The sequence below is a fragment of the Dendrobates tinctorius genome, unplaced genomic scaffold (genome assembly GCF_039654945.1).
Source record: "Dendrobates tinctorius isolate UK_male_01 unplaced genomic scaffold, ASM3965494v1 ptg000015l, whole genome shotgun sequence".
NCBI classification, from domain to species: domain Eukaryota; kingdom Metazoa; phylum Chordata; class Amphibia; order Anura; family Dendrobatidae; genus Dendrobates; species Dendrobates tinctorius.
Genome location: NW_027361683.1, coordinates 40,406,117 through 40,432,472, shown reverse-complemented (window position 1 = coordinate 40,432,472; position 26,356 = coordinate 40,406,117). Strand labels below are relative to the sequence as shown.

The following is a 26,356-nucleotide window of genomic DNA, read 5'->3' as shown; positions in this document are numbered from 1 at the left end:
TCCCTGTGTTTCCTCTTAGACTACATGGTTTCAGAAAGAAGATCATTTATTATCTCCATAAATCTCATCTTAGGAAACGTAGGATGAAGGGCCAGTGTGCCAGCCCCTTTAAGCCCCCGTTACACATAGCGATATCGTTGTGACATAGCAGCGATATTGCAACGTAGCAGCGATATTGCGAGCGATATCGCTATGTCTGATACTTTCCTCCGACCGGCTCCCCCGCTGCTCATCGCTCAGTGCACGGAGGCGCACCCCCACTTACCAGAGGCTCTGTATTCATTAAGTGAAACGTGCCTCCTTAATGAATTTGGCGCCTTTTATTTCAGCAAGACTGGTGTTGTGCTCTACCCCAGTCTTGAGGAATTGGTCTTTAGGTTTTTCATTGTATTTGAAGAGATATTTCCCAACGAAATGTTGATTAATATGTCCCCACACCATTGTGCCATTCTCCCATCTTACACAGGATCTAAAAAATCACGATGCCCTCCATGCTATTTCTGCATTCTAACAACCTCCTTCTAGAGTCTATGATCTCTATATATGATTTCAGAATCAAGTTTTATGCTGCGTTGGCGTTACGCAAATACTTCAGAATTTAACAGGGCATTTATTTCGGTGGACTAGTCCTGCCTCACATCTTGTAATCATGTGCACAATCTATCTCATTTACAAGAATGTTACTGTGAGCTCCTTGCAAATCTCGTACATGCACTTCACATTCTAACCTCCTGGTCATGTGCAATGTGCTGATGAGGCTTGGGAGTTCACATCTGACTTCAGAGTGCATTAGGGTATGTTTCCACGGTCAGTAAACGCTGCAGATTGGACGTTGCGTACAGCCGCAGCGTCCAGATATTACTGCATAGTGGAGGGGATTTTATGGAATCCCATCTCCACTATGCATACAGGGACGCCTCCGGCTTCCCTGCGTAACCGGACATGCAGCATGTCTTTATAGACCACAGCATGTCTATTTATCTTATGAGACGCTCAGTCTCACAAGATATATTTCACCGTCCTATGTATAGGACGTGGTGATTTCGCACGGTTCAGTGAACACGTGGAATCACTGCATGTACAAAAGCCGGCAGCGCTTTGGAAGGATCTGCAAATTTTCAGCTATTTAACGACGCTGAGAAATAAGTATAGCGCCCCCCAGAGTCAGAATTTCACCAGGGTCGAGACCCCAGAGAAAATTATTTGGGTCGATTTTTACCGACCCCGGTGTTGCGATCGCAAAAAAAGTCAGATTTTCCGTTTAATTTCTCTCTCCTCTGACGTGATCACACATCAGAGGAGAGAGAAATTGGGTCCTTGATACCTTCTTTGTCCCCGCATCTCCCCGTGAAGTCCCCCTTCCGCCAGCGTCGTCTTCCGGGAACACCAGCACCTGGAAACGATAGGAAATTTTTCCTTTTGGTTCATTTTGATCACTGTGATAGACCCTAGCACAGTGATCAAAATAAAAAAAAAAATCCCCCTTTTATTACCCCCTTAGGTAAAAATAATAAAATTTTAAAAGATGTATTTATTTCCATTTTTCCGTTAGGGTTAGGGTTGGGCCAGGGTTAGGGTTGGGCTAGGGTTAGGGTTGGGCTAGGGTTAGGGTTGGGCTAGGGTTAGGGTTGGGCTAGGGTTAGGGTTGGGCTAGGGTTAGGGTTGGGCTAGGGTTAGGGTTGGGCTAGGGTTAGGGTTGGGCTAGGGTTAGGGTTGGGCTAGGGTTAGGGTTGGGCTAGGGTTAGGGTTGGGCTAGGGTTGGCGTTGGGCTAGGATTAGGGTTGGGATTAGGCTTAAGGTTGGGATTAGGGTTTCGGGTGTGTTAGGGTTAGGTTTGGGATTAGGATTTGGGGTGTGTTGGGGTTAGGGTTTTGGGTAGAATTAGGGGAGTTCCACTGTTTAGGTACATCAGGGGTCTTCAAACGCGACATGGCACCACCGTTGATTCCAGCCAATTTTGCGTTCGAAAAGTCAAACGGTGCTCCCTCTCTTCTGAGCCCTGCCATGCGCCCAAACAGTGGCTTTCCCCCACATACGGGCTATTGGCGTACTCAGGAGAAATTGCAAAACAAATTGTCGTCCATTTTCTCCTGATGCCCTTGTGAAAATAAAAAAAAAAAAAAATTGGTTTCAAAGTAAATTTTTTGTGAAAACAGTAAAATTTTCTTTTTTTCATTCCACATTGCTTTATTTCTCGTGAAGCACTTGAAGGCTTAATAAACTTCTTGAATGTGGTTTTGCACACCTTGATGGGTGCAGTTTTTAGAATGGTGTCACTTTTGGCTATTTTCTGTTCTATTGACCCCCCAAACTCACTTCAAATGTGAGGTCATCCCCAAAAAAATAGTTTTGTAAATTTTGTTGGAAAAATGAGAAATCGCTAAACAACTTTTAACCCTTAGAACGTCCTAAAAAAAAAAATTGTTTACAAAATTGTGCTGATGTAAAGTAGACATGTGGGAAATGTTATTTATTAACTATTTTGTGTGACGCCACTCTGATTTAAGGGTACAAAACTAAGTTTGAAAATGGCAAAATTTTCAAAATTTTTGACATTTCCCTTTTTTCATAAATAAACGCATATAAAAGAAATGTTACCACTAACATGAAGTACAATGTCACGAAAAATACTATCTCTGAATCATTGGGAATACGTTGAAGCGTTTTAGAGCTATAACCTTGTAAAGTGACAGTGGTCAGAATTGTAAAAATTGGCTTGATCATTACCAAATTGGCTCTGTCACTAAGGGGTTAACATCATGAGATATCATGGCTAAAGTTCTAATAGAACCCATTCCACCCCCCAACCTCCTCTCCAAAAATAATTAAATGGAATCTGTCACCCCATTTTTCGAGTATCAGCTGCCGGCACCGCCATCAGGGGCTTATCTACAGCATTCTGTAATGCTGTAGATAAGCCCCCGATATAACCTGAAAGATAAGAAAACTGGGGGGGCGGTCCGGTCTTGGTCCGATGGGTGTTGCGGTCCGGCGCCTCCCATCTTCTAACGGTGACGTCCTCTTCTTTGCTGCCTGTCGTGGCTCATGCGCAGGCGCACTGCTCTGCCCTGTTGAGGGTAGAGCAGAATACTGCAGTGCACAGGCGCTGGACCTCTCCCAGCGTCTGCGCACTGCAGGACTCTGCTCTGCCCTCAACAGGACAGAGCAGTGCACCTGTGCAGGAGCCACGACAGGCAGCAAAGAAGAGGACGTCACCGTTAGAAGATGGGAGGCGCCGGATCGCGACACCCTTCGGATCAAAACCGGACGCAGACCACCCCTGGGTGAGTATAATATAACTCATTTTTTTTATCTTTCAGGTTACATCGGGGGCTTATCTACAGCATTACAGAATGCTGTAGATAAGCCCCTGATGGTGGTGCCGGCAGCTGATAGGCCAAAAATGGGGTGACAGATTCCCTTTAATAAATAGTCTGAGTAGAAGAGGTTACAGCACATAATCGCAGTCACAGAAGGGCGTACCTCCAAACTTTTGAATACACGGTCATGTATTTTGGCACAAACACAGTAATTGTGTCCCTGATAAAGCCCCTTAGTATTCTCATTCACTACAATTTCTATTTCATGGTCCCCGTAACTATAATGCCTCCTACTCCTTCGTACACAAATTATAATTCTACTGGTCCTTCAACACAGTATGATTACCCCCAATGAACCCAACAGAGCCTCCCAACTCAGTATGATGCCCATAAAGTGGCTCCCACACCGTATGATGTCCCTATAGTTCCCCCCCACCCCACACCCAACAGTATCCTGTTGCCCACAGCCCCTTACATATAGTATCATGGCCCCCACCATATCACTGCCCCCACAGTAATTCCCTATACACAGTTTAATGACACCCCCTCCATGCCCAGTGCACTCGGCTATACACACACACAGTATCAGTATCGTGGCACCAACAGTCCCCCACACAGTATTGGTATTATGGCCCCCACATACAGGCATCAGTATCATAGCCACTAGAAGCACTCCTCCACCCTCTCACCTCCGTATCATGGCCTTCCCAACTGACACATCCATGGTTCCCACAGCCCCTTCCCCCCCACCACATACACACACACACTTTATCATGACCCTCACAGTCCCCCCTCCACCCCCACACACAGTATCATGGCCCCCACGTAATTACTTGTCTCCCACCCCTCTCTTTCCACCGATGTGCTGCTCTGCACAGCAGTGTGCCTGCTGCACTGAGTCTCCGACACACAGAAAGAATGGTGGAGCAGGGTGCCCATGCTTCCCTGTGTCACCATTGGACTCCACTGTATCTGCTTCCTGCGGACAGATGGGACTGGGGCCCCCTGACTCATGGGCCCCTTAGGCCTCTTTCACACTTCAGTTTTTTACAATCAGTCACAATCCGCCAGGTTTTGAAAAAAACGGATCCTCCATTTTCTTTTGAGGATCCGTTTTTTTTCCCCATTGACTTGCATTAATGGCGGATTGTGACGGATTGCTGTCCGTTGCATCCGTTTTTTTTGAGGATCCGCCAAAAGTTGCTGTCCGTCACCATCCTCAAAGATTTCAAAACGGAGATTGCAACGTTTTTTTCTCTGGCGGATCCTCCAGACACTCATTTAACCCGAATATATATATATATATATATATATATATATATATATATATATATATATATATATATATATATATATATATATATATATATATATTATATATATATATATATCTCCCTCTCCTTCCCGGCCAGCAGTTCCTTTATTTCCTCATTTTCAGGATCCGTCTGAAAACGGATCCTGTGCCATCCGTTCACATCAGTTGACAACGGATCCGCTTCTCTAACTTTTTGGCGGATTTGAACTGATGCAAAAAACTGAAGTGTGAAAGAGGCCTTAGCAGCCTCATGGTGTGTTGCTATTAGATGTACGCAACGGTCACTGCCACTTTGCTTAAACACTGTTCTTGTCTCATTGTTTAATAAACTTGTATATGCAATAGTATGTGATTATTTTACACCACCAGACCTGTTAAATAAGTTAACCCCTTACCAACATATGATGTACTGGTATACGCTGGCTTTCCCAGGAATATAGTAATGACAGGTGGAAGAGGTCTTTAGCAGACCAACCGGCTCTCAAAGTACCGTATATACTCGAGTATAAGCCGACCCCCCCCCCCCCCTAATTTTGCCACAAAAAACTGGGAAAACTTATTGACTCGAGTATAAGCCTAGGGTGGGAAATGCTTCATAGATTATTCCTCCATATGGTGTCCCCAGAAGAAGCTCCATAGATTATTCCCCCATATGCTGCCCCCGTAAGAAGCTCCAAAGATTGTTCCCCCATATGCTGCCCCCATAAGAAGCTCCATAGATTATTCCCCCATATGCTGACCCCATAAGAAGCTCCTTAGATTTTTCCCCCATGTGCTGCCGCTGCTGCATGTAAAAATTAAAAAAAAATGACATACCTCTCCGTCGCTGGGTGTCAGATACTCACCTGTCCTGCGTCCATGGCTGCTCACCGCTATCTGCCACGTCATCGGTCAGTGACGTTCAGACTGCAGGGGGCGCGGCGCGCACTAACCACGTCACCGCGCCCTCTGCTGTCTGAAGTCACTGACCGATGACAGACAGCAGCAAGCAGCCATGGACGCAGACAGGTGAGTATCGCTATACTTGCCCGTCCTGTCGCTTGAGCCCCCAGCTTCTCCGCCCTCTCTTCCTGCGTTCAGCGGTCATGTGATACCGCTCATTAAAACTCATGAATATGTGCATATTCATGAGTTTTAATGAGCAGTACCACGTGACCGCTGAAGGCAGGAAGAGAGAGCGCGGAGAAGCTGGGGCTCAAGAGACAGCGTCAGGACGGGTAAGTATGACCTGACACCCCCGTCCCCCTCCCCCTCCGACCTCCTCCCACTCCGACCTCCCGGTGTATATGACTCGAATATAAGCCGAGAGGGGGACTTTCAGCCCTAAAAAACGGGCTGAAAATCTCGGCTTATATTCGAGTATATACGGTAACTCATTGACACCCCTATGAACACATCATTGGCGCACCAATGGGCTTGTGGAATGATGCTTTGCCCTTCCGGAGTGTGTTAAATGCTGTTCTCAGAGAATGACAACACCAGTTTACATGTTAACAGCTGCAAGCGGGCAGAAGCACATGTGGGCAATCAGCCATCATCTCCCAGGAAAGATGCGGGCTCGGTGTGCCAGTCCACATCGATGCCAGGGAGACTGCATATGACATACCAGTACTTCATATGTTGGTAAACCCTGTTTCACACTTCCATTTTTTTTGTCAGTCAAAATCCGCCAATTTGTGAAAAAAACGGATCCGATTAGTGGCGGATCTTGACTGACGGTTGTCCGTCCCACCCGGTTTTTGACAAGATTTTAGCATCTCCCGGGTGGATGAGACGGACCCTGCAACGGTTTTTTTTCTTTGACGGTCTGCTATTTTGATGTGCGCATACCCGGAAGCTTTACACGTTCGAGCGGCGACCATATTCTCTCTCTCTCTGTCTCCTTCTCTCTCTCCTTCTCTCTCTCCTCCTCGTTCTCTCTCTCCTTCCTGACCGCGATCACTTTAAATTTCCAGCACATTTCATCGGATTCGACCAAATTAGCGGCCGCTGACATCCGTATGTCACATGCCTGAGGCGGATCCGCTACTTTTCTTTTTTGGCGGATGTCAGCTGTCCGCCGTCAACGGAAGTGTGAAACAGGCCTAAGAGGTTAAAGGGAATCTGTCACAAGATTCACAAGAAGAAATGCGTAGAGCAAGACAGGGAGGGGGGGAGCAGTTGAATAAGCCCCGCCCAGCGGACCGGACCTTGGCAGTTTACATACATCTGAACCGATATAAACAAGGTATTTATGCATGAAAGGTGCGGGGTCAGGGGGAAGCAAAAGTACTAAGAGAATCCTTATGTGACACACAATTGAATGATATCATTATATGATATCTCAAAAAAGGGGTGACAGATTCCCTTTAACTTATTTAACAGGTCTGGTGGTGTGAAGCATAAACATGTATGATTTTATGTAAACATTCATAATTCTAATTTTGTTTTTTTTTAGTTCCTTGATCATCTTCTGACGGGAATCGAGGACATATGTGGTCATTATGGCCACCATCACTGGAAAGACAAGTAAGTAACATTGTCCAACTAGTAAAAGCTTTCACTGTTCAACATCAAACTTAATATCGGCGTACGTAAAAGGGTTGTGTGGTCCAAACCGATAAGTCTACAGTCACTCTGTATGACTGCAGACTTATGAATACTTCCAATGCATGCACTTTGTCCTTTGGGAATTTGTCGTTTTTTGACCCAGGATCGTAGATTGTGTGAGTTATGTGCCCTCTAGTCGGCCATGCCCACTGACCAGGAGTATGTATAACTCATACATACCCTCCAGTCTCTGTCAGAAACCGGCGAATAACCGCAACACTCGGTGCATGCACTGGAGGGATGCAAAAGTCTGTAGACTTACTGGTTTGGACCAGACAACCCCTTTAATGTCAATTGAAAAACTTCTGGCATGTGTAAACCCTTTAGATTAGACATTAGATTGTCAGCTGACTCCGCCAATGCTGACAAGTTCTGCCTACACTGTAAAAATAAAATAAACACAACTTGAGCTTGGTTTGCGTTGGTATACATGCAGCACATAAACGCATGTTCACATTGACTATAAAGCATACAAAACCTACAAGAGACAAAATGACCAAAAAACCTGCTGTAACTAAATAAAAAGCAAAAGTGCATTTAAATAATACAGAATTCATAGTAATACTGTTTTTGATCAAGAAATAGTATAAAAGCCATCCCACCATCGAGAAGGTGACTGATTGGCCTACACTTTGTTGATTGCCTGAGGAGTTAAGGATCTGACATGTCCAATTGCAAACTGTCGATCATTTTGTTCTCCCGGAGATGAACTGTTGCCAGACATGTTGGGTGACAGCTTTCTCGTAGAAAACACAGGAGCGCTTGACTGAACTGGGTGCTCATCTGATCCTGTGTATGGGAGAGCTATTGGAGATGGCTGCCGGCTGAAACATGGTTTGACCAACAGCCAGATAATTTGTATGGTGGGCTTTAGATGTAGAAAGAATAGTCCTATATTAGCACATGACAGATTTAATAGTGAATTTTCTGTCCGAAGTTGTTAACCCTTTGTGTTTGTGCATGCTTTCATTTACCAGTTTTTTTTATAGTTGATCAGTCCATATGAACCTCTTTGGGCGCACAATAAACTGCTCTGAACATGACAGGTTACAGATTCTGAACATGGCCTAAGTTGCATCTTTAAATGTGTGTATGTATGTATATATATATATATATATATATATATATATATATATATATAAATAAATATTTTGGGATGTATGTTTCTTTTGTTCATTTTATGTGGATAATCAATGCATAATATCAATATTTTGTAGTTAATGGCCTAAAGAGATCTGTCTTTTAATGCAGATTGAACAGATTCAATAAAACTTATGTGAAGAAGTGCCTTATTGCAGGGGAGAGGTCTACAGAGCCCCAGCTCATTGCCTTCTATCATAAAATGGAGATGAAGCAGGCAATAGAACTGGTAGAGAGTGGTGGCATTGGAAAGATCCCATCTGCCGTATCAACAGTATCCATGCAGTAAGTGCAGAACATATAATCAGTGTATGAAGTGTTTGAGATGTAGTTCCAGGTGAGTGTATGGTTGTATGCTGCTTATGCATCAAGGTGAGTAAGTGTATATTGATATGGTTTATGCCAGGCTTGAGGAACCTCTGGCCCACAGTAGATTCCCAGGAATCGCAGTGCTTCAGCCACTGGCCGACAGCCTTTTAATTCCTCCTTTCACTGCGAGCATGTGCACACAGCGTTCACTACTGAATGCTGAGGGGAATGCAATAAAGGATTATGTCCTGTTGCTGGACAGTGCCAGCAACAGGACGTTCTTTGTGGATGGAATTTGGCACGGTCTGTGTTTTCGATTCTCTTATGTATTAGTCACAAGTCGCAGTATCTCTTTGTGTGATGTATGCACCAACCCCACTGTCACATGTGTAATATATGTATCTGCCTCTCTCTCTCCCACGTATTGTATAGAGACAATTTAATGTATGCACAATCCTCAGTCTTCAATGTAATGTTTGCATAAGCCCCGCTGTCTCTTATGTGATGTATACAGCATTCTCAGTGTCTCCCATGTGATGTCATTTTATGTGGTGAATGTGTATGTACAGCAGTCTCCTATGTGATGTATATACTGCAGGCCTCACGTTGTTTGAGTTCTATAAATGTTAGTATGATTTCACAGTGCGTTCTGTGTCCCCATTTGGGCATACACCCAAAATTCCTGCAAAACGGGGTCCTGATGTATGTGTTGACAAGGCCATAGACTATAATGATGCAGACCGAATGACTGTGCGCTCTGATGTGCATAATTTTTAGCAGTGTATGCCTATAGAAGGTGGGAATTTCTGATGTATGCCCCTACGGAGACACAGTACGCAATGTGAAAACACATTTACATGAGCAGTGATGAATTTCCCACTGTGAGGAGCAATGCCGTGTAATATACAGCTGTGTTCAGAACAACTTACTGTTGCAATCAGTTTATTACAATACTTATATCAAAGAGTTAAAAGTATAATAATATTAGCAAATACCTCCAATTAGAAATGTAGTATAATTTTTCTGATTTGCTATATCTCTTTCCTTATGTGTAGGCATTGCAGAACCTTAGGTATCCATGGTTACGACCACTAGCAACTAGCTGTCACTAAATCAGTTGCTGTAACCATGGATACCTAAGATCCTGCAATGCCTGCACATGAGGAAAGAGACATGACTAGTCAGAAAAACTATACATTTGTAATTGGAGGTATTTGCTAATATTATTATTATTACACATACTACATATTGGGATAGGATCTTGGAGATGGGAAATGCCCCTTTTACGTGCGCTCCAGACCTGGAAAAGCATTTGAGTAGCAGCATAATCAATACCACCTAACATCACAGCTGCACCAAAGAGAAGCGGCTCCAGTCATCACATTAGGGGCAAGCTAATTGTTTGACCAAACATAGCAGGATCGTTTTCAAGTAGATAATTTTGTACCGCACATGAGTGAGTTTATAAATATGCAAGTGGCCCTTGGCAGAAAAGGGTTTCCCAAACCTAATTTGTGCGCGTCCCATTGACATAAACCAGTATTTATTAAGAGTTTGTGTATGGATTCTTACAAATCTTTCTGTGCAGGAATATTCAGCCAAAGCCTAAGTTATCAGATAGGGTTATTCCAACGCTATCCAAAGTAAAAGAAGAGGAGATCCGCAAGATACTCCGCAACAATTTACAGAAAACTCGACAGAGGGTGAGATGATTTTAAAAGATTTAGATTATTTTGTTCTATTTATATCCGATATTCAGCCCCTCAAATTTCCTGCACTAAAAAGTTTTATTTTGTTAATCCACTTGTAGCTGCGCTCTTACAATCGGCACACATTGGTTGCTGATCCATATGAAGATGTGTGGAACCAGATGTTACTCAGAAGGCAAAAAATGCATAACAGGGATCAACGGGTAAGTGAAAAATTAATTCTGAATTCAAAATCTAAAAAGACTTTGCTATGCACATCACATTGTCTTGTTTGAAAAGCAGATAGGATCAGTGTGATTTGATGGCACAGAAGGCTATTGAATTTTGAGTATTATTATTATAGCGTCATTTATTCCATGTTAAAAGGGGTATACATAATAATGTATAAAAAGGTGTCACAGACTGGTACGGGAAGAGAGAGGACCCTGCCTCCGAGGGCTTACAGTCTACAAAGGATGGCAAGGGATGGAGTATATTGCATATTTGCATTTTTAAAACATTAGTACCAGTTCTTTTAACCTAAAAATTTTTTTTACCAGATATAACTGTAAATTTAAGCATCAGTTATCCAATTAGTGGTAAACTGTAGTTCTAGAAATGTGCAAACAGCAAAACATAATACATAAATTAAGAAAGTTGCAGTGGAAATATTGAATAGATGTCTTTGCCATTATGATGTTGACAAATTTCTGAATGTGTACTTGATGGAGAGAATAAAATGTTAAGGGCCCTTTACACATAGCGATATCGCTAAAGCATCACCGATTTTGTGACACAGCAGCGATATCACTAGCGATATCGCTACATGTGATACTCACCTCCGACCGGCTCGGAGTATCACATGTAGCGATATCGCTAGCAATATCACTGCTGCGTCACAAAATCGGTGATGCTTTAGCGATATCGCTATGTGTAAAGCACCCTTAAGACTGTCAGAGGAACAGCCAGGGGACCTTGTAGATAACCCCCCTCTGCCACCAATTCGACATGAACCCAATCTGTGCTGCCTCCACAATCATCGTCGCAATTGACTGATGGACAAGGCCACTGCTGCTTTCACTGTTTGACCGGATATTGAGCAGCTCACAGTGAACGTATAGTATATACACCTCCGATTTCAAGGAATCAGTCACTATCGAGCTCTTCAGTAACCCAAGGTAAACTAGATGCCACCACGAATCATTTATACAGGCTGATTGAACGTTTGTTATGGGTAGCATATGGCTTCATGCATGCGGTTTATAGATCAAGAGAAACAGTTATTACGTTTTGTATATTTAATCCATAAAGTAGGCAGTGTTTATAAAAATATACAAAAGATGTTACCAAAGGGGACAAAACAATACAGTGTATACAATCACATAAAATAAAAAGGATAGCAAAAGAAAAATACTAGACCCGATGTCACAGAAATGGTGCAAATCTTAGCAGAGGGAAGCACTCCGATTAGGAAAATGGAACAATCCTACAGCAAGCTTTATCTTCTAGAACTGGACAATGATTATAATTCAGAATCTGTTTTTAATAAATAAGTCACTCACTCCCACATACCTCTCCTTGGTGAGCTCATATGGGGGCTGGTCTATGTGATGTGACCAGGGCTGTGGAGTCGGAGTCGTGGAGTCGGAGTCGGTGCTCATTTTGGTGGAGTTGGAGTCGGTATAAAATGGACCGACTCCGACTCCTAAAATATATAATAAATTGGGTACAGTAATTCAATGCAGGATGTGCTGAATATTTTTTCATAGGAGTTTGGGAAAGTTATGAAATGTCCTATAAATGGCTGTTCTATTCCTGATCTAAGGCTACATTCACACACAGCGTTTTTCCTGTGTTTTTTGAGGATACGTTTTTCAGCTGCAAAAGCTGATCATCTTTCTAAAAAACCGCATCACCTGAAAGGTTTTTGAGCTCATAGATAATGTTTTCAATAGCAAAAGCAGATTAGAAATCTGCTCTATCTATCCATTTATCCATATCTGTCTATCCATATCATATCTGTACCAAAAAGAATGAAAACCGGGTAGTACACCAATATATATCCTGTTCTATCTAAATATCTTGATTATTGGATCATAAAAATGATTAAATGTCTGAGGTTCACATTGTACTACAATAAATTTTTCATTTAAATATAAGCAATATGTGTGGGAGTCGGAGTCGTGGAGTCGGTGTAAGGGAAATTGAGGAGTCGGAGTTGGAGTCGCAGGTTTGGCTTACCGACTCCACAGCCCTGGATGTGACTAGGTCCCAAAACAGTGACATACCCAATTTTCAGGATATCTGCCTACCTGCATGTCCCGATTGGAGATATTGATGCCATATTTTCTATCTTGATTTTAGCTTCCTATAGCTAGGAATTATGGCCTATATATTGATATTAATTTGGGACTGATGCGCATGCGGCCCAATTAAGTAAAAGTGTTACGTTCGCCGCTTCGTCACAGTGCCGAAAATGTGTCTCCCATAACTGTAGGACCTATGCCTGTCATAAAAAAACAATATTCATTACTGTAATCCGGTTCCAAAGTGTCTGAAATAATTCTCTTGGAAGACAAAAAGTTACCACTTGGGTGAAAAGTGTTGTTTCTCCACAACTTATAATATTTTTATTTACCGTATTGTGTGGACTATAAGATACACTGGACCATAAGATGCAAGCATGCCAAATTTTAGGGTCCTGGGCTTTCAGCAAATGTTGGCGGTGAGCGGAGTCCCCGCTCTTCCCATTGAATTCCTGACAGTGGACTTGAGGAAAATGGCCACCTCTGGCGGCACATGCGCAGATAGAGATCTCTTGGTAAGCTAAATTTGGATTATAAGTCGCACCCCCATTTTTCTCTCAAATTTAAAGCGGAAAAAGTGCGCTTTCTAATCCGAAAAATATAATGTATAGCGGCAACACTTTATAATTAAGTGGGGACATATGCAAGCAATAAAGACATCATGTCTTGTCATGTATGGTCCAGCCATCGTGATAAATAGGGCATGTCAAATAAGCAGCATGATCCGGTCATCACCCAATATCTAAGTACAGTTAACAAGTGCTATTGGATGCATGGAGAATGCGGTGACAGATGAATAGGAAGAACCATATTCTGATGAAAATTTAGAAAGGAGGAACAGCGGAGAGTTGGGTTAATGAACTGAGGTTATAGGTCCGTCTAAAGAGATGTATTTTTAAAGCACGCTTAAAAATGTGGAAGGTAGGTATTAGTCTTTTTGTCTGGGATAGTACATTCGATAAAACTGGTGCAACACTAGAGAAATCTTGGAGACGGAATTGGAAGGTTCGGATTATGAAGGATGTTAGTCTTAGATTAGTTGTGGAGCATAGATCACTGGTAGGGTGATGGACAGATGAGAGAGGATGGTGCAGAATTGTGGAGAGCTGTTTGAGTGAAGTTTGTATTGCATACTGTAGCGAATGCCGAATGGGCAACCAGTGCAATGACTGTCCCAAAGTGGATGCATCGGTGAAGTGGCTAGACAAATACAACCGTGGTTGCTACACTCAGGATGAATGGAGAGGAGAAAGTTTGGTTAGAGAGAAGAACAATCAGTAGAGAGTTGCAGTAGTCCAGACGAAGAATGAAAAAGAGCGACATTAAGAGTTTTTGCTATTTCAAAAGTGAGAAAAGTTTGGATTCTGGAGATGTTTTTTAGATGCTGTAACATGAGCAAGTGAGTGATTAGATATAAGGAATGAAGAAAAGTTCTATGTCAAATATAACTCGTAAGACGGTGAGCATGCTTCTCGGGAGCAATGGCAATATCGGGTATAAGTCTGTTACTAGAGGGAGGAAAACACTAGCAGTTCAGTTTTGTAGAGTGTTTCAGATAGTGAGGGCATGATGTTGGAGACAGCAGACAATTCCTGGTATTTTGTATTAAGGTAGTGGTTATGTCAGGAGATGTCGTCCATAATTGGGTGCCATCAGCATAGATATGATCCTGGAAACCAAATCTGCTTATGGATTTTCCAATTAGGTCTGTCCATAGATAGAGGAAGGGGCCTAGAACTAAGGCTTGCAGAACCCCTATAGTAAGGTAATGATTAGAAGAGTAAGAGACCGCAAAAGATACAGTGAAGGAGTGGTCAAAGAGGTACATTGAGGCCGATGGAGCGGAGCATAGTGAGGAGGAGCTGGTGATCCAGTGTCGAATGCTGCAGAGAGATCAGCAAGGAGTAGTGGCTATTAGATTTCGCTGTTTAGTAGATCATTAGAGACTTTATCGAGGGCAGTTTTATATAGAGTGTAAAGAGTAGAAACCAGATTGTAAAGTGTCCAGAACAGGTATTTGAGAGATAGTAGGTTATACTAGCATGGACCCAAGTGTTCCAGGAGATTGGAAATGAAAGGAAGATTAGAGACTGGTCTGCAGTTAGTAGCGCAGTTCTGGTCGAGGGATGTTATTTGTAAGTAAAGGGGTAATGACAGCGTGTTTGACTAGGAAAAGATACTGGACGAGAAAGAGGCTAAAGGGAACCTAGCAGTAGCACGTTGTTTTTCGCTGTTAAACAGTCCCCAGTGTGGTGATAGTGATGAACTGTGCATGACTAATATATAGGGCAGCACGGTGGCTCAGTGGTTAGCGCTGTAGCCTTGCAGCACTGGAGTCCTGGGTTTGAATCCCACCAAGGACAACATCTGCAAGGAGTTTGTATGTTCTCCCCGTGTTTGCGTGGGTTTCCTCCGGCTACTCCGGTTTCCTCCCACATTCTAAAGACATACTGATAGGGAATTTAGATTGTGAGCCCCATCGGGGACAGTGATGAAAATATGTGCAAACTGTAAAGCGCTGCTTAATATGTTAGCTCTATATAAAAATAAAGATTATTATTATTAGCAAAACTGTGCATTGTTCATTCCAAAAAATCACTTTGTGTTATTCTACCTTGTCTGTCAGTCATAGGGGTGGGCTTCTGTTGTTCCAGTCACGGTCTCGTCATCTTATCTATGACCACACACTTTAATCTGCAGTGCTACCCTGACTTCACTGGAATCTTCTCTGTAATCCCATGCTTGCACAGTGATGCACTCCTCGGGCTTGCACACTGAATCTCGGTGTATGTCCCCAGCTTCATTTACTGTGTGTGCATGCTCTGGAGCAGCAGCGGAGACAGTCCGTTGCTGCGGGGAGACAGCGCACATACCACATTCATGCAGTTCAAAATTGCAACATCACAAAGCCAGTGACTCGCATGGGCTCTGGAGCATTTACTCCCATATTCAGTGCGCATGCCCGGGGAGCTGCTCATCACTGTGTAAGCTCTGGATTGCAGAGAAAATTCCTGTGACGTCGGGCCAGTACTGTAGATCAATCAAAGTGCTTGGGCGTGGATAAGATGACGAGTCTGTGACTGAAACCAACAGAAGTCCACCCCATGACTGAAAGGCAAGGTAGAATATAACTATATAAAGTGATTTTATGGAATGAATACTACACCGTTATGCTTGAGAACACCAGTAATGCACATTGCATGACTAGCAACACACTGGGGCCAGTTTTAATAGCGAAAACAATGTGACCAGTTCCCTTTAAATATTTTTGTTAGTTATGCACTTGTATACACTGTGCCTGGACTTTGTGTCTGCTGTCTATCAGCTAACAGACTTTAATTGCCTGTTCATAGCAGGGGGTCCTAGCTAAGTAGGGGTAATGTAATGGTTTTTTGAGTGCTAGCTGTTGTTTTCTTCAATTCCTGATGAAGCCATGCTTTAATCATCAATTTTAGGGTGACACGTACCCTCTTATGTGATGACTTTATGGGTTTTGGTCCCTTTTTTCCATTACATCTGTGACAAAGATCACCATTTAAATAATTAAATTAAGTGAATTGTTTTCCTCTATTTGTTTCAGGCTGCTAATTATTTAACTGTTCCTGCTCACAAGTTGGATTCACCTACTCTTTCCAGAGCACGTGTTGGTTCCGGTGAGTGTTTAGATGAAAATTATATCTGGTATATGAAATTATAATAATCCCAAAAGAGTTGGACCACTGTAAAATGGAAAGAAAATAATGTGATGATTAGGAAATCTCTCTTAGCCATGTTTTATCCAAAGCAGAACATATAAAACAGATCAGAAGGTGAAAGTTAGACATTTAATTTGCAAAAGTTAACTCCCTTAGAAATTGATGGTAGCAATACATCTCAAAAATGTAGGGACAGGGTCAACATAGTTGGAAAAAACAAGTGGTACTTATGAAAAATAGCTGGAGGGTTAATTTTCAACTGAGCACCTTAGAGAGTCTGAGTCTCTGAGAAGCAAAAATGGCAAGAGGTTTACCAATCTGAACAACTACACCTAAAATTGTGGAAACATTTAAGAAAAAGGTTTCATAGCATAAAATGGCAAAGACTTTGAATATTCCATCTACAGTACATAATGACAAAAGATTGAGATTCTGGAGAAACCCATGTGCATAAGGGAGAGGGTCGACTTCCAATATTGGATGCTTAATGATCTGTGAGCCCTCAGTCGGCACTGCATTAACCCCTTCCTGACATATGACGTACTATCCTGTTCATGTGCCCTGGGTCTTAATTCCCATGGAATGGATAGTACGTCATAGTGATCAGATGCGCTCATGGGGGGAGCGCAGCTGATCGCGGACAGGTGTCAGCTTATTACAGCTGACACACAGCGGGAGCGGACCGCTCCCGGCACATTAACCCCTGGCACACTGCGATCAAACATGATCGCAGTGTACCGGGGGCATAGGAAAAAAATCAAGCAGGGAGGGGGCTCCCTGCGTGCTTCCTTGACACCCACGGAACAACGCGATGTGCTCGCGTTGTTCCGAGGGCCTCCTCCCTGCAGGCCCCCGGATCCAAAATGGCTGCAGGGGCCTTCCTGGTCGTGCAGGGAGGTGGCTTCTCAGTGCCTGCTCTCTCCCAACTGCAGAGCCTGTCAGACCGGGACAATGTAATAAAAAAAAAAAAAAAAAAAATTACATGTGTAAAAATAATTTTTAAATTCCTAAATAAATAATAATAAAAAAATTCTCTAATTATTAAAACAAGAGTGCACATATTTAGTATTGCCACGTCCGTAACGACCCACCCTATAAAACTGTCCCACTAGTTAAACCCTTTAGTTGAACCCCTTCAAAAAAAAAAGGCAAAAACAATGCTTTAGCATCAAACCACCGAACAAATAACACGCAATCAAAAAGATGGATATAAATAACTGTCCCACAAAAAACAAGACGCCATACAGCGTCATCAGCGGGAAAAATAAAGTTATAGTTCGCAGAATAAAGCGATGCAAAAATAATGTTTTATATAAAATTGTTTTTTATTGTATAAAAGCACCAAAACATAAAAAAATGATATAAATGAGATATCGCTGTAATCACACTGACTCGAAGAATAAAACTGCTTCATCAATTTTACCGCACGTGGAACGGTGTACACGCACCCCCCCCCCCCAAAAAAGAAATTCATGAATTGCTGGTTTGTTCATTCTGCCTCCCAAAAATCGAAATAAAAAGCGATCAAAAAATGTCATGTGCCGAAAATGGTACCAATAAAAACATCAACTCGTCCTGCAAAAAAGTAAAATTATAGCTCTCAAAATGTGGTAATGCTAAAACTATTTTTTGCAATAAAAAGCGTCTTTTAGAGTGACAGCTGCCAAACATAAAAACCCGCTATAAATAGTAAATCAAACTCCCTTTCATCACCCCCTTAATTAGGGAAAAATAATAAAATTAAAAAAAATGTATTTTCATTTTCCCGTTAGGGGTGTGTTGGGGTTAGGGTTGGAGTTAGAATTGGAGGGTTTCCACTGTTCAGGCACATCAGGGGCTCTCCAAACGCAACATGGAGTCTGATCTCAATTCCAGCCAATCCTGCATTGAAAAAGTCAAACGGTGCTCCTTCCCTTCCAAGCTCTGCCACGCGCCCAAACAGTAGTTTTCTCCCACATATGGGGTATCAGCCTACTCAGGACAAATTGCACAACAACTTTTGGGGTCCAATTTCTCCTGCTAACCTTGGGAAAATAAAAAATTGGGGTCAAAAAGATAATTTTTGTGGAATTTTTTTTTTTTTTTCCATTTTTATGGATCTATGTTATAAACTTCTGTGAAGCACGGGGGTTCAAAGTGCTCACCACACATCTAGATAAGTTCCTTGGGGGGTCTAGTTTCCAAAATGGGGTCACTTGGGGGGGGTCCACTGTTTAGGCACATCGGGGGCTCTCCAAACGCAACATGACACCCACAGACCATTCCATCAAAGTCTGCATTCCAAAACGTCACTACTTCCCTTCTGAGCCCCAACGTGTGCCTATACAGTAGTTTTCTCCCACATATGGGGTATCGCGTACTCAGGACAAATTGTACAACAACTTTTAGGGTCCAATTTCTCCTGTTACCCTTAGGAAAATAACAATTTGGGTGCAAAAATATCATTTTTGTGGGAAAAAATATGATTTTTTTATTTTCACGCCCGGGCGTTATAAACTTCTGTGAAGCACTTGGGGGTTCAAAGTGCTCACCACACATCTAGATAAGTTCCTTGAGGGGTCTAGTTTCCAAAATGGGGTCACTTGTGGGGGGATTTCCACTGTTTAGGCACATCAGGGGCTCTCCAAACGCGACATGGCATCCAATCTCAATTCCAGCCAATTTTGCGTTAAAGTCAATCGGCGCTCCTTCCCTTCCGAGCTCTGCCATGCGCCGAAACAGTGGTTCCCCCGACATATCAGGTATCTGCGTACCCAGGACAGATTCTCCTGTTACCCTTGGTAAAATAGAAAAAAAAAATTACTTCAGATCCAATTTTTTTTAACATTCAAAAAATTCCTGTGAAGCACTTGAAGGGTTAATAAACTTCTTGAATGTGGTTTTGAGTACCTTGAGGGGTGCAGTTTTTAGAATGGTGTCACTTTTGGGTATTTTCTATCATATAGACCCCTCAAAGTAACTTCAAATGTGATGTGGTCCCTATAATAAAATGGTGGTGTAAAAATGAGAAATCGCTGGTCAACACTTAACCCTTATAACGTCCTAAAAAAAAAAAAAAAAATTTGGTTCCAAAATTGTGCTGATGTAAAGTAAACATGTGGGAAATGTTATTTATTAAGTTTTTTGTGTCCCATATCTCTGTGATTTAAGGGCATAAAAATTCAAAGTTGAAAAATTGCAAAATTTTCGCCAAATTTCCATTTTTTTCACAAATAAACACAAGTTATATGAATGAAATTTTACAACTAACATGAAGTACAATATGTCACAAGAAAACAATGTCAGAATCACCAGGATCCATGGAAGCGTTCCAGAGTTATTACCTCATAAAGGGACAGTGGTCAGAATTGTAAAAATTGGCCCGGTCATGAATGTGCAAACCACCCTTGATGGTAAAGGGGTTAAAAACAGGCCGATCACTGCATGGACTCAGGAATGCTTCCAGAAATCATTGTCTGTGAACACAGTTTTCTGTGCAATCCACAAATGCAAGTTAAAGATGTATCGTGCACCATGACTGTTAAACAGCTGGAATCCTACATCAGATGGGAATGGGACAATATTCATCTCTGAAATCTCCAGCAATTGGTCTCCTCACTTCCCAGACATTTGCAGACTTGTAAAGAGGGGATGCCACACAATGGTAAACATGGCCTGTCCTAGGTTTGAGATGTGTTGCTGCCGTAAATTTCTAAGAGTTATTAGACTTGTTTCCGTAAAATTTTAAAAACCTAGCTCTCATCTTCTTGTATGTATTTTATGTTCTGATTTTAATGCAGTATGGCTATGAGATTTCCAAATAATTGTATTCTTGTTTTCTTTACATTTTACACAGTGGCCAAACTTTTTGAAGTTGCGTTGTGTGTACGCATTACTAAAGTTCCTTGAATCATCTTGAAATGATTACTATTTAATCCAGCATTACATGATAATTCTGGACAAAATATCATTTATATACAGGCAATCCTCCACTTTGCTAATTGGGGTGGAATCCTATTACCCAACTTTTTTGCCGCTGTCCTCGGACTGCTACCTTAACCTGTTCTAGAACAGTGGTAATTAACAGATCTTGTGTACCTGAATAACAAAATTCAAATTATACTGGGACTAAAGCTATTTTCAACCTGATGTATGCAACATACATTTACTGTGTATACTAAAATTAGCTCCTGAAATACACTGGAAAATGGTACATAGGGTTACTTTGGCCTTATGTATGGAACAGCATAGTAGACTATACTTTCTATGCAACTGTTAATAGTTATGAGTGAACGTGCTTGGATAACGTGTTAGCCGAGTATCTTGGGCATGCTTGGATAATATGTTCATGTCCCTGCAGCTACATGTTTTGAGGCTGTTGGACAGCAGCAACACCTGCGGGGATTGCCTAACAGGCAATCCCCGCATGTATTCAGGCTGTCTAATGGCTACAAATCATGCAGCCGCAGGGACTTGAACAACATATTAGCCGAGCATGCCCAAGATACTCGGCTAACACGTTATCCAAGCATGTTCACTCATCGCTAGTGTTTAACCCTGCAAACACTTGACTGCATATCTCTGATGTCTCTTTCCATCCCTTTCCCTCTCTTGTCAAACACTGTGATTGGTGAAGCAGCAGTCATTTTTCATGCCACATGTGACCTCTAAATACATATACATACACCAGACCCCAAAACTAATTTTGCTGACATGAAGGGTTCTTCCATCTCCTAAAGTGTCAGTATATCACTACAATATACCATTACTTTATAATAAGATGATGAGGGTCTGACCTTTTTAATCACCACTGATCCGAAGAATGAAAGGGTCATCATGCTCTTGGTCAAGTGGCTGTGCCAGAAACTGTAGCCAGTCTAATTCTTTTGAATAGATCTGTGCTTCAAATTTTTTACTTATCATGGCTGTGAAGATCCTGCAGTCCTGAATTTACTTGCTCCTTCATTCTTTGGAATGGTGAAGCCCTCCTAATCATAAATGAAGCCATATTCTTGTAATTATAACATCACTTTACAAGATGGGAATGCTTATTCACTTCAGAACCAAAACCAGACACTAAAATTAATTCAGACCTAGGACCAGACCTCATATTAAGTGCAGACACCAACACTTTCGCATCACCATCTTTATGGCTTTTGCGACCTTGTCTCTTCAAGTGGAACAACTAGGTCATATTGACCCTGCATCCATGTGGTACTCACAGAATCTGTTGGGTTTAAGTTGCATGTTGCAGAATAAATCCAATAAACTGGCTTTTTAAAACAAATTCTAACAAAATGGTATGTGTGCATTGGGGCAGAGCCGGAGTCGCTTCCTGGCCAAGTGCGGGTGCCCTGGATGAACGAGGTAGAGGGGGGCACTCCTCATTGGGGACACCGGCACGCTATGGGGCCCATGAGTCTGGGGAGCCCGGTGCCAGTGCTGGCACCAACCCACCCCTCAAGTACTCGCCTTTCCTCGTTCCCCACATCTCTAGTGTCTTGAGCGTTTTCTGACTCTTTGATGTCTCAGGCTTAGGGCGCAATGATGTCATTACAGCGCCCCCTCTGTCGAGCAGTGCAAAGTGTCAGAAGATTATGAGGAGACTGGACCTGTGGTGAACACGAGGTGAGTATTTGATTGTTTTTGTTTTTTGTTTTTTTTTGTTTTTTAGTATGGAGCATTATATGGCGGCCATTATATACTGTGGAGCAATATATGGGGCCACTACACTGTATAGAGCAATACATGGGGCCCGTTATACTGTATGGAGCAATCTTTGGGCCCATTTTACAGTATGGAGCTATATTTATGGCCTGTTATACTGTATGGAACCATTATACTGTATGGTGCAATATATTGGGCCATTATACTGTAATAAGCATTATATGGGCCCAGTATATTGTATGGAACATTATATGGGGCCCATTATACTGTATGGAGCAATATATGGGGCCCATTATACTGTATTGAGCAATATATGGGGCCATTATACTGTATGGATCAATATATGGGGCCCATTATACTGTATGGAGGACTATGTGGGGCCCATTATACTGTATGGAGAACTATGTTGGGTCATTATTCTGTATGGGGCAATATATAGGACCCATTATACTGTTTGAAGCATTATATGGGGCCAATATACTGTATGGGGCACAATGTACTATATGGAGCAACTAGCTGAAGAGCCCGGTGCTGCCCGGGCATAGTAACTAACTGTGGTTAGTTATAACAAATTATAATAATCCTCCATCCCATAGTCCCGTGCCCATATACCCATCATACATATCCTCCATCCCATAGTCGAGTGCCCATATACCCATCCTCCATCCAATAGTCCCATGCCCATATACCCATCATACATATTCTCCATCCCATAGTCCCATGCCCATATACCCATCATACACATCCTCCATCCCATAGTCGAGTGAGTGCCCATATACCCATCATACATCCTCCATCCCATAGTCGAGTGCCCATATACCCATCACACATCCTCCATCCCATAGTCCCGTGCCCATATACCCGTCATACATAGCCTCCATCCCATAGTCCCGTGCCCATATACTCGTCATACATATCCTCCATCCCATAGTCCCGTGCCCATATACTCGTCATATATATCCTCCATCCCACAGTCCCGTGCCCATATACCCGTCATGCATATCCTCCATACCATAGTCCCGTGCCCATATACCCGTCATACATATCCTCCATCCCATAGTCCAGTGCCCATATACCCGTCATACACATCCGCCATACCATAGTCCCGAGCCCATATACCCGTCATACATATCCTCCATCCCATAGTCCAGTGCCCATATACCCATCACACATCCTCCATCTCATAGTCAACCATTATGACATCATAATGAGCGTCGGCGGGGCTTGCGACCTTTGATGACATCAGCTTCGCCATGGCAACTGTTGTGACATCATAATGAGGGGCGGGGCTTGATACGCACACACTGCTTCCCCAGTATGCAAATAGGGGCATTGTGACATCTTAATGAGGGGCGGGGCTTGACACGCACACACTTTTTCCCCCAGTATGTAGATAGGGGCAAAATTGTTTGGTGAATTGGAACGCGTGGGGTTAAAATTTCACCTCACAACATAGCTTAGGACGCTCTCGGGGTCCAGACGTGTGACTTTGCCAAATTTTGTGGCTGTAGCTGCGACGGTGCGGATGCCTATACCGGACATACACACATATATATATATATATACACACACACACACACACACACACACACACACACACACACACACACACACTTTGAGCTTTATATATTAGATATATGGGGCCCATCATTTTGTATGGAGGACTATGTGGTGCCCATATTTCTGTTTGGGGGACTATACTGTCTGATTTTATAAGTCTGCAGTCACTATATGCTGTGCACTGTGAGGATTCGCCTGTTTCTGAGCTATTGTAGAATCTACAGTAGATATGACTTATGTAATGTAAGAAGTGGTGAGATCTTTGGCATTGTACTATACATATATTTCTTATCTGTGTATATCATGAATTGTGATATGTATTAAAGGGGCCTGCTGAGAATTTTACCCTGGAGCTCACGAAAACCTGGAGACAGCACTGGTTGGGGGAATTGGACCCTAAAGCTCTGTTTCGTTTTACACATACCAACAAAATACCTCATATCAAAGTAGTGTCCACAAACCAAAATTGGACAAAGTTTTATTCCATTATAGTTGGTTATTAGAATCTAGGATGCAAACTGTTCCCTAAATTTTATTTTGTTGTGTATAAACGTGATAATTCAGTAATTAGCAGCTCTTCTACTGATTTATTAGTGCACCTTGTACTGAAATGGAAAATTCTTAGGGTATGTTATGTTTCTTTTATATGCCTTTTTTCAGCGCGATATTTTTAATTATAATGGAAGATTTAGCAATAAGATGTGTTTATTTTTTCTTTGTTAATGAAACATAGCGAAAGATGCATCAAATAAAAGCAAAATCTGTGGAAAATGTACCAAAGGTGTGACAAACTTTTTCTAACATACTTTAAAAAAAGCACTTGTTAAAAAATGTGATGATAGCATTAATGGGAATCTTGTTTTAGTCCAGGTGCACACTTTGCGTAATTAGTGAGCTTTTTACATCAGTATGAATACAGAAGTGGTGACCTGTTTCTATTATACTTTTCCTCTGATTGTTCCACTCCTGGCGTTGGCTTACAGGTACTGATGTATAAACGGTGGATTTTGGCACAGAAACTGCATCAGAAGCACTATATGTACATACATTTTACTTGCATTGTATTACTACTGAAAATTGCCTTACATTTTGCTACTTATTTTTCTTCTACTCAGATCCTATTGCTTATGATCCAAAGTCAAATTCTGAGAATCTTCCAGTAATCACCATTGACCCAGCTTCCCCGGAGTCCATGGATCTTATTGATGAGACCCAAGAGGAAGCTGATGATGAAGGTGGCATCACCATGGTAGCCCGAGAGCCCCCTTCACCTGGGGCAGATGATGTGTTTGATCCTAGTGAAAACCCTAATGCCCAACGCTTACAAAGATGTTTGAGTGATCCTGGACCCCAGCCTGAGGAAAACCAGCCTTTCCTGCCTAAAATGGAGTAATCTGTGTGTAACTGGACTGACACAATTGACACACAGGCAATAGTCATTTTATATTCCTCATTCCTTCCCTCTTTGCATTTACTCTTTGATTCCAGACCTATTTATTCTATTATTCTTCTGTTGCTAAAGCTCTCATTTGCCTTTTTCCCACATCTGTATATATTACTTTTTATTTTATATTTCGAACCAAAGATCTTTGGATTTCTGTATATTTGGTGCCCTAAATAGTTTATTTTATTTTTTTACATGGTGATAGGTCTTATGCTCTTGTTATATCAATATTCATGCGTTAGCAGACCCAAGTCTGTTTTATGTCAAGCACTGAGGTATAAGAAATAACACTCCTTCTGTGTACATTAGTCGCGTCCACAAAGGTACTGTATCTTATGCACAGAAAACGTTTTACATTCATTTTATCTTCAGGAAAGATACTAAAGCTTGCTTCCTTGCTGCCGGTTCTGTTCATGTGAATGTATGATAAGCATTAATACACTCTAACGTAACCCTTAGAATCCCACACACCAGCAGTAAATATGTATACCATCAAGGTATGCTTACCTTCCCTTTACTTAGGGTACAATTCACATTGCGAGAGTGGCACATTTTATTTACCCTTGCGTGACGTTTTGTCATTATTAATGGATGTGTATTAAAACCCAACTAGATGACCAGATTCCAGATCTTTCAACATGGATTGCATACGGGACAATTCTCCCTTAAGAAAATGCCAGCTAGTTTGCACTCACATTTCGGGAACAAGCACCTCTTCAGCAAAATTGCTTCTACAGATGAAGACAAATGATTGTGCAATAATAGTGCTATGTTTGTGAGCGCTAGTGTGAAGGAGATACATGCATGCATCATGTGCCTTTGCTCTGCACATAGAAGAATGTATCCGATGAGTGCGGGAAAAGTGTACATTCATGGGTGTGCAGAGATGCTTTTGCATGCACAGTTCTCCCACACACAGTGCTTTTACGGCATTCTATACATAGAATAAATTCCTAGTGTCTGTATAAGTAAGGACTATATAAAAGAATTTTTTTTTATTTGAAAATTAGTAAATAAATGTATAATTTTTAATCAGAGGTCTCTTCTTTTTTTTTTTATTTTCCACACTTCTTTAACTCCTTCACCCCTCAGCATGTTTTCACCCCCCTGACCAGGTCAATTTTTTTCAATTCTGACCACTGTCACTTTGTGGTAATAACTCTGGAACAATTCGACGGATCCCACTGATTCTGAGACTGTTTCTTCATGACATATTGTACTTTGTTAGTGGTAAATTTTTATGCCCTTCAACCAGATAGTTACACCACACAAAATAGATAAATAACATTTCCCACATGTCTACTTTACATCAGCATCATTTTTAAAACATTAGTTTACAAAAGC

At 41.9% G+C, this 26,356-nt stretch overlaps 1 protein-coding gene across 2 annotated transcripts in view; it reads left to right on the top strand.

Annotated features, from left to right (window-relative positions):
• The window catches only part of SLC9A1 (solute carrier family 9 member A1), a 115,873-nt gene extending 89,829 nt beyond the window's left edge, over window positions 1-26,044 (top strand). For both annotated transcript variants that reach the window (XM_073563982.1, XM_073563987.1), the window contains exons 7-12: window positions 7,073-7,143; window positions 8,476-8,649; window positions 10,262-10,376; window positions 10,484-10,585; window positions 16,248-16,320; window positions 24,684-26,044. In XM_073563982.1, the coding sequence (XP_073420083.1) occupies window positions 7,073-7,143; window positions 8,476-8,649; window positions 10,262-10,376; window positions 10,484-10,585; window positions 16,248-16,320; window positions 24,684-24,961 (813 nt within the window). In that variant the 3' untranslated portion in view covers window positions 24,962-26,044. The remainder of the gene's footprint in view (window positions 1-7,072; window positions 7,144-8,475; window positions 8,650-10,261; window positions 10,377-10,483; window positions 10,586-16,247; window positions 16,321-24,683) is intronic.
• The last annotated feature ends 312 nt before the right edge of the window (window positions 26,045-26,356 follow it).